The sequence below is a fragment of the Microchirus variegatus genome, assembly GCF_963457635.1.
Source record: "Microchirus variegatus genome assembly, chromosome: 12".
Classification (NCBI taxonomy): Eukaryota; Metazoa; Chordata; class Actinopteri; order Pleuronectiformes; family Soleidae; genus Microchirus; species Microchirus variegatus.
Window position 1 is genome coordinate 16,624,788 of NC_139813.1, and position 13,736 is coordinate 16,638,523.

Below are 13,736 nucleotides of genomic sequence, written 5' to 3' on the forward strand. Positions count from 1 at the left end.
GTTTCTGTGAGATCCCTCATCCCTGAATCCTCGTCCCTGAAACAATTTGAGTGTGCGGTCCTGCGTCTTGACTTGATCGTCTAGTCTGTGCTTTCTCTGGACTAAAACATAAACAATTGGTGACAACATTCTTTGTGTTTGTGGTCCCCCACGTTTTTAAAATCAAGTTTGAAAATCCTCTCGTGTGGGCGCAGGCTTAAAAGTGCAGAATAGCTGTAGGGGCAATAACTTCTTGTACTTCTTGGGCTCCTTTTTTTGTTTTTGTAGTCGTACTCCAACCTATTTGCAGCCATCTTGCTTGACTGTGTTTGATGTTGGTATGAGAGCTTAAAGCTGCTATACTCAGATATGTGAAGAACTGTGGCCATTTTGTGTCATTTGACAGTTGTTTATATTTAAAAGTTATGCACTATATTCTCCGGGTTTCCTCCCACAGCCCAAAAACATGCAGATTTGTGGATTAAGCGAATTAGACACTCTAAATTGACCGTAGGTGTAAGTGTGGATGGTTGTTTGTGTCTGTGATGGACTGGTGACCTGACTGGGATCAACACCAGTGTTCCCTGCGACCCTCATGTGGAGGATAAAGCAACAGAAGATAAGTGAGTGAGTTTTGCACTGCACTTTTAAATATGGCCAATGTGAACCCAGAGGTTCAAAAGTGTCCTGTTACAACCTGCTACTTTAATTTATCTTTGATGCTAACATAATCCACTGTTTCATAGGTTATTTCCACCTTAAATGGACTTGTGAAGCCTGTTGACGTTTGATTAACTCATAATTCTTGAACAAACTACAACACATTGTATGCATTTGTCTCACTTTATTTCCAGCATAATACAATTTTTGCATCGGATCTTTTTTATTATTATTATTAGTAAAAAAATAAACTATGTCGTAAAATACATCTTGATAAAATACACAATATGACGTTTCTTTTTTTTTAAAGAAAATATGAAGATACAGCAACATATGCTACACATGTTTAACCCTTCTTCTTCTTCTTTTTTATTACAACACAACTTTTTCAACACACACAGTAGGTTATTGAGCATGACTGAACTTCACATCACATTGTTTTTATTTGGAAAAACTCAGAGCGACATGTAATTTGCATGCATTTTTGACACCAGCACATAGTCTCGTCTCACTGCAGCAGCAGCAGCGTGGAAGAAATCACAGAACATTTGTGTCGTACGCACACAATCTTTGACGTTCGGGGGTTTGCACAACACCAAAAACTCACACTACGAAAAGGTTACTTGAGTCATATTTTGCTGGCTGGTTGTGATGCATTGACAGTACCGTTGCATAACGCTCGCCTCCCCATTCACAAGGCCAGCAGAGTGGGAGAGTTAAGACTATCTTTCATTAACTCAGATGCTCCCAGGCTGCCTTTGAGGCTCTCGCAGCCCTCAGCCAAGCCATCAATCTCTGCGTAATTAAAGGAAAACACTGTGCGGTAATTGCTACAAGTGGGGCTGGAAGACATGACCGGTGTGCTCAGAGACTCAAGGTCGTTCGCCACGGACTTGTACAGGGTTTCCCAGTCTGAGAGACACAGGGGGCCGCTCAGGTCCACGTCGGGGACGGACGCCGGCGCCTCAGAGGTCACCGCCATCTCCAGGCTGGGCACCAGGTCGTCCAGGTCGTCTCCTCTCAAGTCCTCCAGGTCGTCGTCCTCCGCGCTCGAACACAGGAGGATGTTGGAGTTCCCCAAAATGGCTGCGGCAGGAAAACAAGGGACCTCATCCATGTCTTGGCCAATCAGGGTTTCTTCGACAGTTGTAGTGCCCCCTGGTGTTTTTCCGTCCTCTATAATGGACAGCAGCTGTGGGGAGGTCGGGGGATCCTGCAGCATTGTGTTGACGCCATCTTCAATATCCTCCTCCTCCTCCTCGACGTCAACATCGTCATCGTCGCTATTTGCAGGGAGCTTACAGGAGGGTTTGTGGGAGGCTAAGACCTGCTCCAGTCTCTCCTTCTCCTTCAGCAGCTCTGAAATCTCCGCGTGGAGGACGGACTTCTCCTCCTCGAGCTGGTCGGTTTCCTGATGTGCAGGAGGAAGGAGAGAAAAGAGTGAAAACAATGCTGCTGCTGCTGCTGCTGCACTGTCATCTCTGCTGTGCAGGGGTGTGCACACACATTTAATTCAGGGGGCCTGAGTAAAGAAGGGCACCATGCAATATATGCACACCCTCATGCAGAAGAGTCTACAATTTTCCTGTTTTTCACTGCAACTTAAATGCAATTTCAAGCATCTTAAACCTCATGATCCCTGCCTCCTGTTGTCAGTGGCTTATCCTAAGTGGCATAGTCTACACTGCTTTTCCGTATTTGCTGGTGTTAAAGGGCAGTTTCACCAATTCCCCCCCCCCCCCCCACTTGGTCAAATGAAGAATAGACTTAAAAAATCATTACGATGCTGCTTTGTCTGTATAGGGCTTTTATTTTCTTTGAAGGAAGTGACTTTGACGTTGACTTTGTCTCTCTCAACTTCCTCTGTTGTTGTGAGAAAGAGACACATATCTCAGATCCACTGTCTGGTGACACATTTATCTCTGGAAATTAGAAAAACATTTTTTTTTTTTTGGTGAAGTGGCCCTTTAATGTCATATTTGTGTTCCATCCACCTGCCAACATGCAAATGACTATATTTACATCCCTTAAACACATGAATCAGTGCAGGTGTGTGTGTCATGTGTGATGGTATGAAGTCACACACACATGCTATGACAGTCATGTGACCGCGCGCGTGCCGCTGTGTGAGTGTTTTTTCCCTCTCGGATTCTGTCAAACTCGACACTTACAGCTTGTAGCGTGTCTATCAGGTCCCTCCGTCTGTTACGACACTTGGCTGCAGCGATCTTGTTCCTCTCCCTCCTGATCCTCCGCCGCTCCTCCTCCTCTCTGGAAGACTGGAATCAATCACAGAATAGTAGTCTATTAAAGGCGCATTTCTGCTGAGTCGAGCCACATCAGCACTTGGCTTTTTCTTCTTTTTTTTAATCCAAGCGAACAATGTCGCCTGCCAAAGGAAAAACGCTGTTGCAGACACACACACACACACACACAATCTGGGCTCAATGCTGCTGCGCCACAGTGTCGAGCCTGCAGCAGCGTGAACGCGCGTTTTATGCAACTCTCCGTCCGTCACACACACTCACGCGCGCACACACGGGGGTCGTTACTCTAACACTAATTATGACTCAAGGCACCAATTAGACAGTTGACGCTCCCTGCAGCCACTTACACTACTTTAATTTTACCTTAACTGTACAAACACCTGTTCAAATATCGCGATACTACAAACTAATTCAGATTGATTGGTTTACTTGGTTACTGTCATATTTTTTGCCTTTAGAATTATTTTTTTTTTACCCTTTACCCTGTTTTGTATTCTATCATTATCTTTGATAGCTGTTTACATATTTTAATGTGGTATGTGAATCTATATTCTGACAGTTATAAGGTGCCGGAAACTGCGCGTTTTCCATGTTCCTATTATGATTGCACACTGTGTTCTTATTTCTATTGGTATTTATTTATGATGACATGCTTCCATTTGTATTGTCAGTTTGTTTTTCCCCCCAGTTAACGCACATCTTATTTATATTTCCTCTCCCTCACCCTTGTTTGTTTGTTTGTTTCATACCTGCTCCCTCTGTGCTTTCCTGCTGGAGGACTTCGCCTTGTTTGCACCTGAAGGCTGTGGAGGAGGTGGAGGTGGTGTGCACCGCGTCTTGGTCCTGGCACGAGCCGGTGACGGAGAGACGGATGTGATGACTGTCGGCTGCACCATCCACCTCAGATCAGGCGAGGTGGAGACTGTCGTCACGGTCGGAACAAAGGGGTCTTCTGCTGCACTGGTGTCACTGTCCTGGAGGACACGAGACAAAAAACACATGTGATGTTAAGAATGCATGCGACCTTTAGCTGCAAATCATGGTAAAAAAAAAAAAAATCAATACAGGCTGTGCATTTTTAAAATCCTTATCAACCATCATCATCATCATCATCACTCTAAATGAAAGGTCACAGACATGCAGTGTAATATTTTCTGCATTATGTGTTCATTTTTGAATGAACCTCTTCAAGATTTAAATGCTGTCTGTAAAAAAATGCACATGGATTAATTAACAATGCATGGATTATCCTGCAGGACGTGATTCCGTGTGAATTATCATATGCTGGATGCTGGGCTGCTGCTCCTGTGTACCTTGACGCTGCTGCTGTCCACTGATGATGAAAGCCATTGGGGAGGATGCAGGCTGCAGCCGGGGGTGTCCCCGCCAGGCGATGCTGTGCTGCAGCTGGACGATGAGTCGAACTCAGAGCTGGAGTCAGGATGCATGTTGTCATCTAAAATTTAAACAAAAATAAAATCACTGCATACGAGGTGTGTTTTTCTTTTCTTTTTTTTAAATCAAATTCGAAAGAAAAAGCAGACTTGTATTCCATTTGCCGGGTTCATGGAAGATAACTGTTCACATATAGTGAGGCCCGCCTTTTATAGTGAGCTGGAATTTTATGAATGAAATCTGTGTGGTGAGACTGAACCATTTCACAGAGGGAGGGAGGGGGGAAGGTGGAGGGGGACGGGGATGCAAGGAGGTGTTTTCCACTCTGACATTTAAAAATCTTAGTGGAGGGCGAATGTCCATGTTTAGAAGACGGTGTTTTTTGGAGGGGTTTGAAAACGCGTTTAATCCACGCAAATGTGAAAAGAGCGCGCCCGCGCGTGAAGCGACACCCCCCGTCTGCGAGAGGTGCCCACGGCCGTGAATGAACGACGTCACGTCATGTATGCAGCATCTGCATCATACATCATGTTCCCTCTTCATGTGCACGGTGTGTGCGCGAGACACATGTCAATCGTGTTGGCAGAAATGTCCTTGCGCGAGACAAGGTTGTTATTATCCATTCATTCATATACATACATATATAAATATATATGGTAATAATATACATTTTGAAACGTTGTCCCCAGGGTTAGTTCAGCACTTCATTTTCCCCGCTTATGAAACAGTGTCGATGGATGATATCACAGCTACGATACAATTCACCCACTCATCATTTGTCATGATGATGATTTGATTCGTGCACACATCTCTCATCACATCGCACAGTCAATGTAGTGATAACGACATCCCACTACTTTTCACCTGTCTCTGCATATGATGAGGACTTCAGCAACAGAACTGTCGTTGGAGAGAAGCAGCCAATCGTCAGAATGGACCAGTCGAGCCATATATGGTGTTTCCGGGGAAAGAATGTGGCGATGGGGGGCGCTTCGGAGCACAGAAGGACGGTAGACTGTGTGTGTGTGCATGTGTGTGCGTGCGTGTATGCGTGTGTGTATGTGTGTGTGTGTCCCACTCCCCCCCTCCCTCCCTCACTCATTCACATATCAGTCACAAAAGAAAGTGAAACGCGCAAGAAGCTCGTGTGTGTGTGTGTGTGCCTGGTATTCCTTGTTCTTGTGGGGACCTAAAGTTGTTCATACAGTCACATTCTGGGGACTTGTCTTCCTTATGGGGGACAAAAAAAGATCAAGTCCCAAGATCATGTAAATTACTACATTTTAAGGTGTTTTAAAGAGAGGTTGAGGTCAGGATTAGAATTAGGTCAGTAGTGATTGAGATTAGAGTTCCTCTCCGAACTAATGTCAGTCAATGCAATGTTCTCTGAAGTTATGGTGTGTGTGTGCACGTGAGTCCCACTCACCCCCTCCCTCACTCATTCACACATCAGTCATGAAGAAAGTGAAACGTGTGTGTGTGTGTCTGGTATTACTCATGTTGTGGGGACCTAAACAGTCAAATTATGTAAAATGTAGTTATTTTTGTCATGGGGACTTGATCTTTTTGACCCCATAAGAAAGACAAGTCCCCATGACATCAATAACTACATTTTTGGGTGAGGGCATGTTTTAAAGTTGCTAAGGTCAGGGTTAAGTTAAATTTAAGGTTAAGGTTAGGATTATAGGATTAGGCCAGTAGTGATTAAGATTAGAGTGAGTCTCCAGGAAATGAATGCAACTCAATGCAGTGTCCTCTGAAGTAATGGAAACCAGTGTGTGTGTGTGTGATAGTCGACACATGAGACTATTGTTGAAACATAAAGGAGGACAAACCCTGCACTTAACCCGCATCTGCTACTTATAAAATAATATGATATGATAATAATAATATATCATCATATGCAATTACTGCTTTTCTATAAGTGCACCCTTAACTGTTTGCTTCTGTTTCCCACTCACAGCCGATGCACTTTCTTTATTATGCAAGCATTATTTTTTGCATGGCATTAATCGTCTCCTCTATGAGAAAAAAGTGGGTGAAATTGTTATATTTAGGTCTCGGGTGACGTCACAGATCCACTGAAGTGAAAGCAGTGGATCTGTGAATAGAGGGGGGGGGGGGCTGTGTTCAGAGGGGCTGCGTTCCCCTCTGCTTCCCGGCAGTCTCTGCCCCCCCCCCCCTCTCTCTGAGCTCGTTTACTGGCACATCATTATGGTCAACTCTGCTGCTGCTGCTGCTGCTGCTGCTGCTGAGAGCTTCAAGGCGGTGGGTGGTGGTGTTGGTGCGGGGGTCAAAGGTCGGACATAACTGCAGACAGCAGCTCAAAGCCTTGTTGTTTTCATCAGAGCAACTTGAGCGTGAACGCGCACAAACTGCAGGTTTATTTTTAGCCTCAGTGACGTCAGTGTTCAAAGTTCATGTAAAACAGGTACATGGATTTAACGTCACAGCTAGGATGGCTTGTGTTAACATAATTATAATATGCATTTTAATAGCCTCAAGATTAAATAAATATAAAGTTAATCCATAGAATAAATAGACAGTATAGAGGAGGAACAAGTTAATCAAATAGAAATTGTTATTGATTCTTATTTACAGAGCACTATAGGACTTTTGAATGATCTCCACTTTATGGCATTCTGTTTATTTATTTGCCTGTAATCGTGATTGTAATGTTTATAATTTCCATCTAAATTTATGATTTTATCTTTGTTTTGAAGCAGTTTTACTTTGTTCCCATTCATTCCATTTTAAACTGATATTGTCACAAAACTGTTAGCTGTAATATGTACATATTATTTTTATCTTTTTAGTCTTAAATCCCATTTAAACATGTAGTAAAAGCTGCATTAACTGTTAGATATCTGTGTTGATTGCAATGTTATTTTAGGGTTTTGTCTTCTCTGTTTTAATTCCAACTGAGACCGTTTTGAAACAACAGCTGAAACCTGTTGTGTCACTTGTGTGTTATCTGTTTTGGTAGTTTTACCCTGTACAGAAATGCACTATAGAAAGAAAACAAAATTATCCTGCTAAGTACTTTGCAAAATACAAATGACAACAGATAAAACAGGCAACATACAGGTCACAAACATCAGCAGAATAAATAAAAGTGTCCATTTTAATTCAGCTTTAGACCATTTACCAGAACATGAAACCATGTTAGAAATGCAGAATTAAAAATTGGATTTAAAAAAAAACAGAAAAACTTCTTCTCTAGGTCTCTGTACATATGCACTTTTTAAAACCCAGTGTATTCTGTTGATTCCTGCATCCTAACAACTTAAAAACACACTTTGTTCAGGACACACAGTTCAGGTCAGAGTCGCTGCTGGTTGGCTGCTGCTGCTCCTGCCAACCACTCAAACACAATAATCAAACAACCCAGAAGACACCGCTGTGGTTGTTTGGTGTCCTCTTTCACTGCACACACACACACACACGGGGTTGCTGACTCCACGGAGAGAGTATCTGTCTGACAGGAGCTCTCACTCTGACGCTGTTTCCCCACACCCAGATGTTTCGGGGGGTTGACGCGGGAGTGTCGTTTTACGTTGTTGAGTGGCCCGTCGTCACAACACAGACGATCTTCGTTGCCATGCAAATTAAGCACGTCACTGACGCGAAGGGGTGGAGTGTTGCCACGGCAACCAGGAATGTTAAACAAAACACCAGCGCGGGAATCAAGACACGCCCCTTTAACCTACTTTGAAGAACTTTCACACAGTGACACAATGACAGGCAATTTATCACCTTTATTAACGACACATTGACACAATTTCATTTAAAAATAGTTTGTAGGTGTTGTGTTTTTAAAATAGAAATGTACACATTAAGTGAGATTGTGGAATATTCACATTATGTCTGTCTTTCTTGGACATTGTATGTATGTATTTATATATTTATTTATTTATTTATTTGTCTGTTTATTTAACAGGGACAGTGCACAGCTCTTAGCTGTTGGAGATGTAAATAATAAAAATAAAATGATATTTCAATTCACCTCACTTTGTCTGGGTAACCAGAATTAGCTACTAGCTAAATTTCATTTGTAGTCCCTGGGCAGGCAAGCACACAAAAAAAACAAAAAAAAAACAAATACAAAAATAACACAGTTTCATACTCTTAAACCACAATACAACACAACAACAGAAATAATAAACCACAATGTTCAGATACAACACTAAAAAGATTACACAAATAGTGAGTTCAATGTTTGAATGTATATAGTGTTCTATGCATTCAAAACATTAAAATAATCAATTAAAATCTGCAGCAAATACAACTACAAACAAAATGGTGAATGTGCACTCACTTCAATAAATAGCACTTAAAATGAATCAAGTGTAATTGTAAATATACAGTTAGCAACTTATCTAAAGCCAATTGTCTATATGTGTGGATATGAATTAAGGTTGTTTATATTGTAAAAGCCACTGAGTAATCCAGGTAAACAATAACAAGAGCAGCTGCATGTCATTTGTAAAGGTTTGAGGTTTGAGGATTCCCTCTCCCACACAGAGGGAAACACCTCTGGGGACAAGTCTGAACACTCACACAACAGTGTGTGGAAAAGTACACTTCACAAACCAGTTATCAGCTTGTTCTGCAGCCCAAACACACCCTTAACCCAATTGCGCACATCAAGGTACGATGAGTGCCTGGAGGCACAGTGCACACGTAAGTGTGTCTGCACTGACATGCAGACGTGGTGTGTGTTTGCACACAGTTGTGCTGCATGGTGTGATAATGAACATTCCTTTGTGTCCTGCCAATAATAATAAAAAAAAGAAGATGTGATATTAGATAAAGGAGAATTTTACTTGAAAAATAAGGTTATTTATTACAGTAAAAACCTTTACCTATACACATACACATACACATACACACATCCTATATTTTAGGCTACAGCTTGTTCAGATTGAAATGTGCATTTTGTCAAATCAGCATCTTTAAATCTTCAATGGTGCTTGGGATTTAGGATTTTTACTCAATATTTAGTCAATTATTAATTAAAAACTATTTATTTATTATATGTGAAAATGTAATGTGTTTGTTATACTATAGTGTGTGTCTTGGAAAGGGGGCTGTGTGTGTGTTATGGTGTCACATTTTATGTCGTATAATAAGATTTCTAATAAAGTTTGACTGAACTGAATGTTTGAAAGTCACTAAACTGCAGTAAAGAATAAAAATATTAAAATAAAATATGAATTCACATATTAAATTGAAACCCCATATTTCAGTGAAGATATCAAACATAATGGATAAAGGTGGATGATAATAAAAAGAACATGTTTACAAAATAACAGTGTAGCAGTTCATTATGTTTATTTGTTTGTTAAACTTGGTTCAAAATGTTCAACTTTATTGAGTGTGTGTGTGGGATGAGCTTTTGTTGACCGTTATAACACTTTATTCACTTTTCACAGCAGCCCTGTGTGTGTGTGTGTTTGTTGTCTTACATAACGTCATGTCGTTGTTCGCCAAACTCGGAATGTGCGCTTCCCAGCAGAGCCCGCCCCTTTTACAGGATGCACCATATTAGGAATATGACGTACTGGGGATCCCGTTTCTGGAATATTCCATTCCTTCAGGGGTAGAAAACACGATTAAAATGGGACTTTTCGCGGCGAAACGACACACAAACACGCCGCGAGTTACATTTCTGGTGTGTTTTTTGACATTGTAGCGGCAAAAGTTTACGGCGTTAGTCGTTTTAAAGTCGCTTTTCTCAGTGTTTTCCCCTCCCTCGGTGTCGCGCGCGAGGAGCACTCCCCCCTGTGACGTCACAGAGCCGGTCTTCTCACAGGCTATATAAGCGCAGCGTGTTTCCTGAACTGGCAGTCAAACTTTGAGTGAACTCACAGAGCAACAACAAGAGAGAGAACAGAGCGGCGGCAGCAGCGAGCACTTAGCAACTCACAGACCTACCGAAGGGGATTTTACTCAAGTTCAAACACACCCTGACAGTAGAGTTTGCTTGGACCAGTTTTCTTCTTCTTCTTCTCCTTTTGCTTCCGTCTTCTTGGGAACGATGATGTTCACCGGCTTCAACGCGGAGTGTGATTCCTCCTCCCGCTGCAGCACCGCGTCCCCGTCCGCGGACACTGTGGGATATTACCCATCACCAGCGGGCTCTTACTCCAGCATGGGCTCTCCTCAGTCTCAGGTACGTCCACTGAAAATTCTCCTTTATTTCCTTATATATATATATTATAATTTAAGATGTAGTTGTTTGCCATGCAACTACATAACAAGAAGTTTGTGAATGATATGACAGTTTGCAATTGTTATTGGTCTTCAGCTAAATGACTTTATCTGTAAATGTAGATAACAAAGGTGCTATAACGACACTGAAGCAGAAACTATCAAAAACAAGCGAGTAAAATAATGTGTGCACGGTGACCTGCAGTGTGAGGCAGTTTTCATTCATCCACCTGGAAACTCAATAGAGAGTGAAACGTCATAGCTGACATCAGAGGGATATTTTTAAATCGGCCAGCTTTTTATAGTCCCTCTCTGCTTCATTCATTCACACACATCCCCGCAGTGCTGCACACTCTCTCTTTTTTTTTTTTTAAGTTTACCAAATGCACTAACGGTCTCCCTTCTTTGCTTCATTCCCCTCCAGGATTTCACAGACCTGACAGTATCAAGTGCCTCGTTCATCCCCACCGTCACGGCCATCTCCACAAGCCCGGACCTGCAGTGGATGGTCCAGCCTCTCATCTCCTCGGTGGCCCCCTCTCACAGAGCTCACCCCTACACCTCCAGCCCGAGTCCTGCCTACACCAGACCGACCATGAGGTCTGCAGCATCCAAGGGTCACGGCTCGACCAAGAGAGGCAGAGCGGAACAGGTAATTGCTAACTCAATGGTGTAACTACAAAGTCTTAACCCGAACAAGTTCCTTCTTGCCGTGTCGCATGTCACAGAGCTCGAGTCTTAACTGTTGCCCTGTTTTATTGCAGGTTTCAAATGAGGAGGACGAGAAGAGAAAGGTTCGCAGAGAGAGGAATAAACAGGCTGCAGCAAAATGCCGCAACAGGAGGCGAGAGCTTACCGACACTCTGCAAGCTGTAAGTACCCTATTGATTTATCATTATTCATCAACACGTATTTATCACCAAGACGGAAAGCAATGCAACCCAACAGCCAAGTTAACGCTTTCTCTTTCTCTGACAATTTTCAGGAAACGGATCAGCTGGAGGATGAGAAGTCCAACCTTCAGAATGATATTGCCAATCTTATGAAGGAGAAGGAGAGGCTGGAGTTCATCCTGGCTGCCCATCAGCCCATCTGCAAAATCCCCTCAGAGCTGGACACGGACTTCCCCGTCATCTCCATCTCTCCTCCCCGGTCCTTCCTCAGCACCGGGGTGTCTTCCTCAACACAGACCTCCATCACCTCAATCACGTCAGGCCAGCCAACATTCACCTCCACCTCCAACTCCATCTTCTCCAGCAGCAGCATCAGCAGCAGCTCCATCCTGCCCAGCGCCACCGTCTCCAACAGCACGGTGAAGCTGGCGGACCTGGACGCCTCGGTCCTGGAGGAGTCTCTGGACCTGATGGCCAAGACGGAGATGGAGACGGCGCGGTCGGTGCCCGAGGTGGACCTGTCCAACTCTCTGTACACGGTGCAGGACTGGGAGCCTCTTCACAACTCGGCCAACAGCGGCGACTTCGAGCCTCTGTGCACGCCCGTGGTGACCTGCACCCCTTCCTGCACCACCTACACGTCCTCGTTTGTGTTCAGCTTCCCCGAGGCGGAGACCTTCCCCACATGTGGCGTCGCCCACAGGAGAGGAAGCAGCAGCAATGACCAGTCGTCCGACTCCCTCAGCTCACCGACCCTGCTGGCCCTTTAAAGACTCTTCCAAAAGAACAATTATACTTCCGACCAAGCACGTCTATCTCAACGTATGAGACGGACGTGCAGATCATAGGGCTATGGAATGGACAAAATGATTTGCCTTTTATCTATACTTGCCTATTACACCGATGTAGCAAGTTAAAAAGCATGTTTTAACTAATACCACCTAGTGATTAAGTTTAATTAAGTTAATATATGATTTAAATGGTGCTAGACGAGAAACATTGTTGTAGTGTTGATGTGTGTTCAGAGCAATAGCTATTATTATTATTATTATTATTGATCCAGTTTGTTTTCTGGTTGATGGAAATTTGAGAGTAATATGTGAGTGAAACCCTTTGTGAAAATAACAAAACAAAAAAACAATAACTGATGTGCTTTTTTTGTCTTAACCATGGTCTGAGTGGTCTATCTTTAGTATATGAAGTTTTCTGTGAAAACATTAGTGCTTTTAATTTATGAAATGTTCAATTTATTTTTTTACACAGAGAGTAACGATGAATGTTGTTTGTAAGAGATGTAAATAATAAAAAAAATATAGTGATATTTAAATTCACCTCACTTTGTCTGGCCCTTATATGTGCATCTCACACACACACACATGCGTGCATTCTATATGTGTAAATTATACTGAAATTATAACACATAATTAAAACTGTGGCTAAAATTAGTCTCTATAAGGAATAGACGTTTTTTTCCTTGCACCTCCACTGGCTCTATTTATTTTCCGTCTGTTGCCAAGGATAACTCAACGTCAGGGCTCTGACGTCAGTGCGTTCTTTCCATTTTTTTTTCTTTCTGCAATCCCAGCGCGGTGACGTAGACACTTCCATGCCCATATATGGAGCAGTAAGCGGGCTGTTGTCTGGCTGTGTTGTTGGAGGGAGCGGACGTGCAATCGCAGTAAGACAGAGAGACACCGCTTTTGCTTCATCTTGAGTTTTTCCTCCGTGTCTGGTTTGTGTGACATTTCTCTGCTGCACAGACGAAATAAATGTGATTGTTTTTTTTTTTTTGATATCACGTCGCTGCATGACGACTGTTTCTCTCACGGTGACACTGAACCTCACAGACGTGGGTTTCATTCTGTCTGTGGTCTCTCGGTCGGTTTCACTTCACACTCTGCAAAAATGTCACTTATTCACGTGATTTACAACACAGAGAAGGAACTCCTCAGAAATGACTGGTTTAAAGCACACATATTTGCTGCACTATGGACCTGACCTTCATTATTAGCACTTATTGGAAGTGGACCTGCAGATAGCTGGAGGTGATCGAGATTGGTTTTCTCTTACATCTCTTATTTCTCTACAGTAAACCCACAGCTGATGGGAAGCACAGTCAGACAGGCAACATCAACATGTCTGTTTATGTAATAAGGATACAGATCTAACTTGGAATATCATAAGAACATAATTCACAAATGTCTTATTATTATTTTTCATTGGTTCCTAATACAGATTGACTACTAATTCTAGATGTCACTTTATTAGGTACATGGTGTCAGGAGTGCTACACGTCTGCTGCTGTCTGCAGTCCTGCAAAAACAGGTTG

At 42.8% G+C, this 13,736-nt stretch overlaps 3 protein-coding genes across 3 annotated transcripts in view; 2 read left to right on the plus strand and 1 right to left on the minus strand.

Moving 5' to 3' along the window:
• The window catches only part of LOC310935259 (dihydrolipoyllysine-residue succinyltransferase component of 2-oxoglutarate dehydrogenase complex, mitochondrial-like), a 148,586-nt gene that overhangs the window by 35,908 nt on the left and 98,942 nt on the right, over window positions 1-13,736 (plus strand). The gene's annotated exons all lie outside the window — the stretch shown is intronic.
• On the minus strand, window positions 935-4,354 carry LOC310935032 (protein c-Fos-like; the record flags this gene model as incomplete). Its single annotated transcript, XM_083898857.1, has 4 exons — window positions 935-2,050; window positions 2,811-2,918; window positions 3,656-3,880; window positions 4,220-4,354. The coding sequence occupies 4 exons, from the start codon at window positions 4,352-4,354 to the stop codon at window positions 1,331-1,333; spliced, it is 1,188 nt and encodes a 395-aa protein (XP_083754983.1). The 3' UTR covers window positions 935-1,330.
• fosab (v-fos FBJ murine osteosarcoma viral oncogene homolog Ab) lies at window positions 10,203-12,584 on the plus strand. Its single transcript, XM_083898303.1, has 4 exons — window positions 10,203-10,476; window positions 10,939-11,166; window positions 11,279-11,386; window positions 11,500-12,584. Exons 1-4 carry the CDS (start codon window positions 10,342-10,344, stop codon window positions 12,175-12,177), a joined length of 1,149 nt encoding a protein of 382 aa, XP_083754429.1. The 5' UTR covers window positions 10,203-10,341; the 3' UTR covers window positions 12,178-12,584.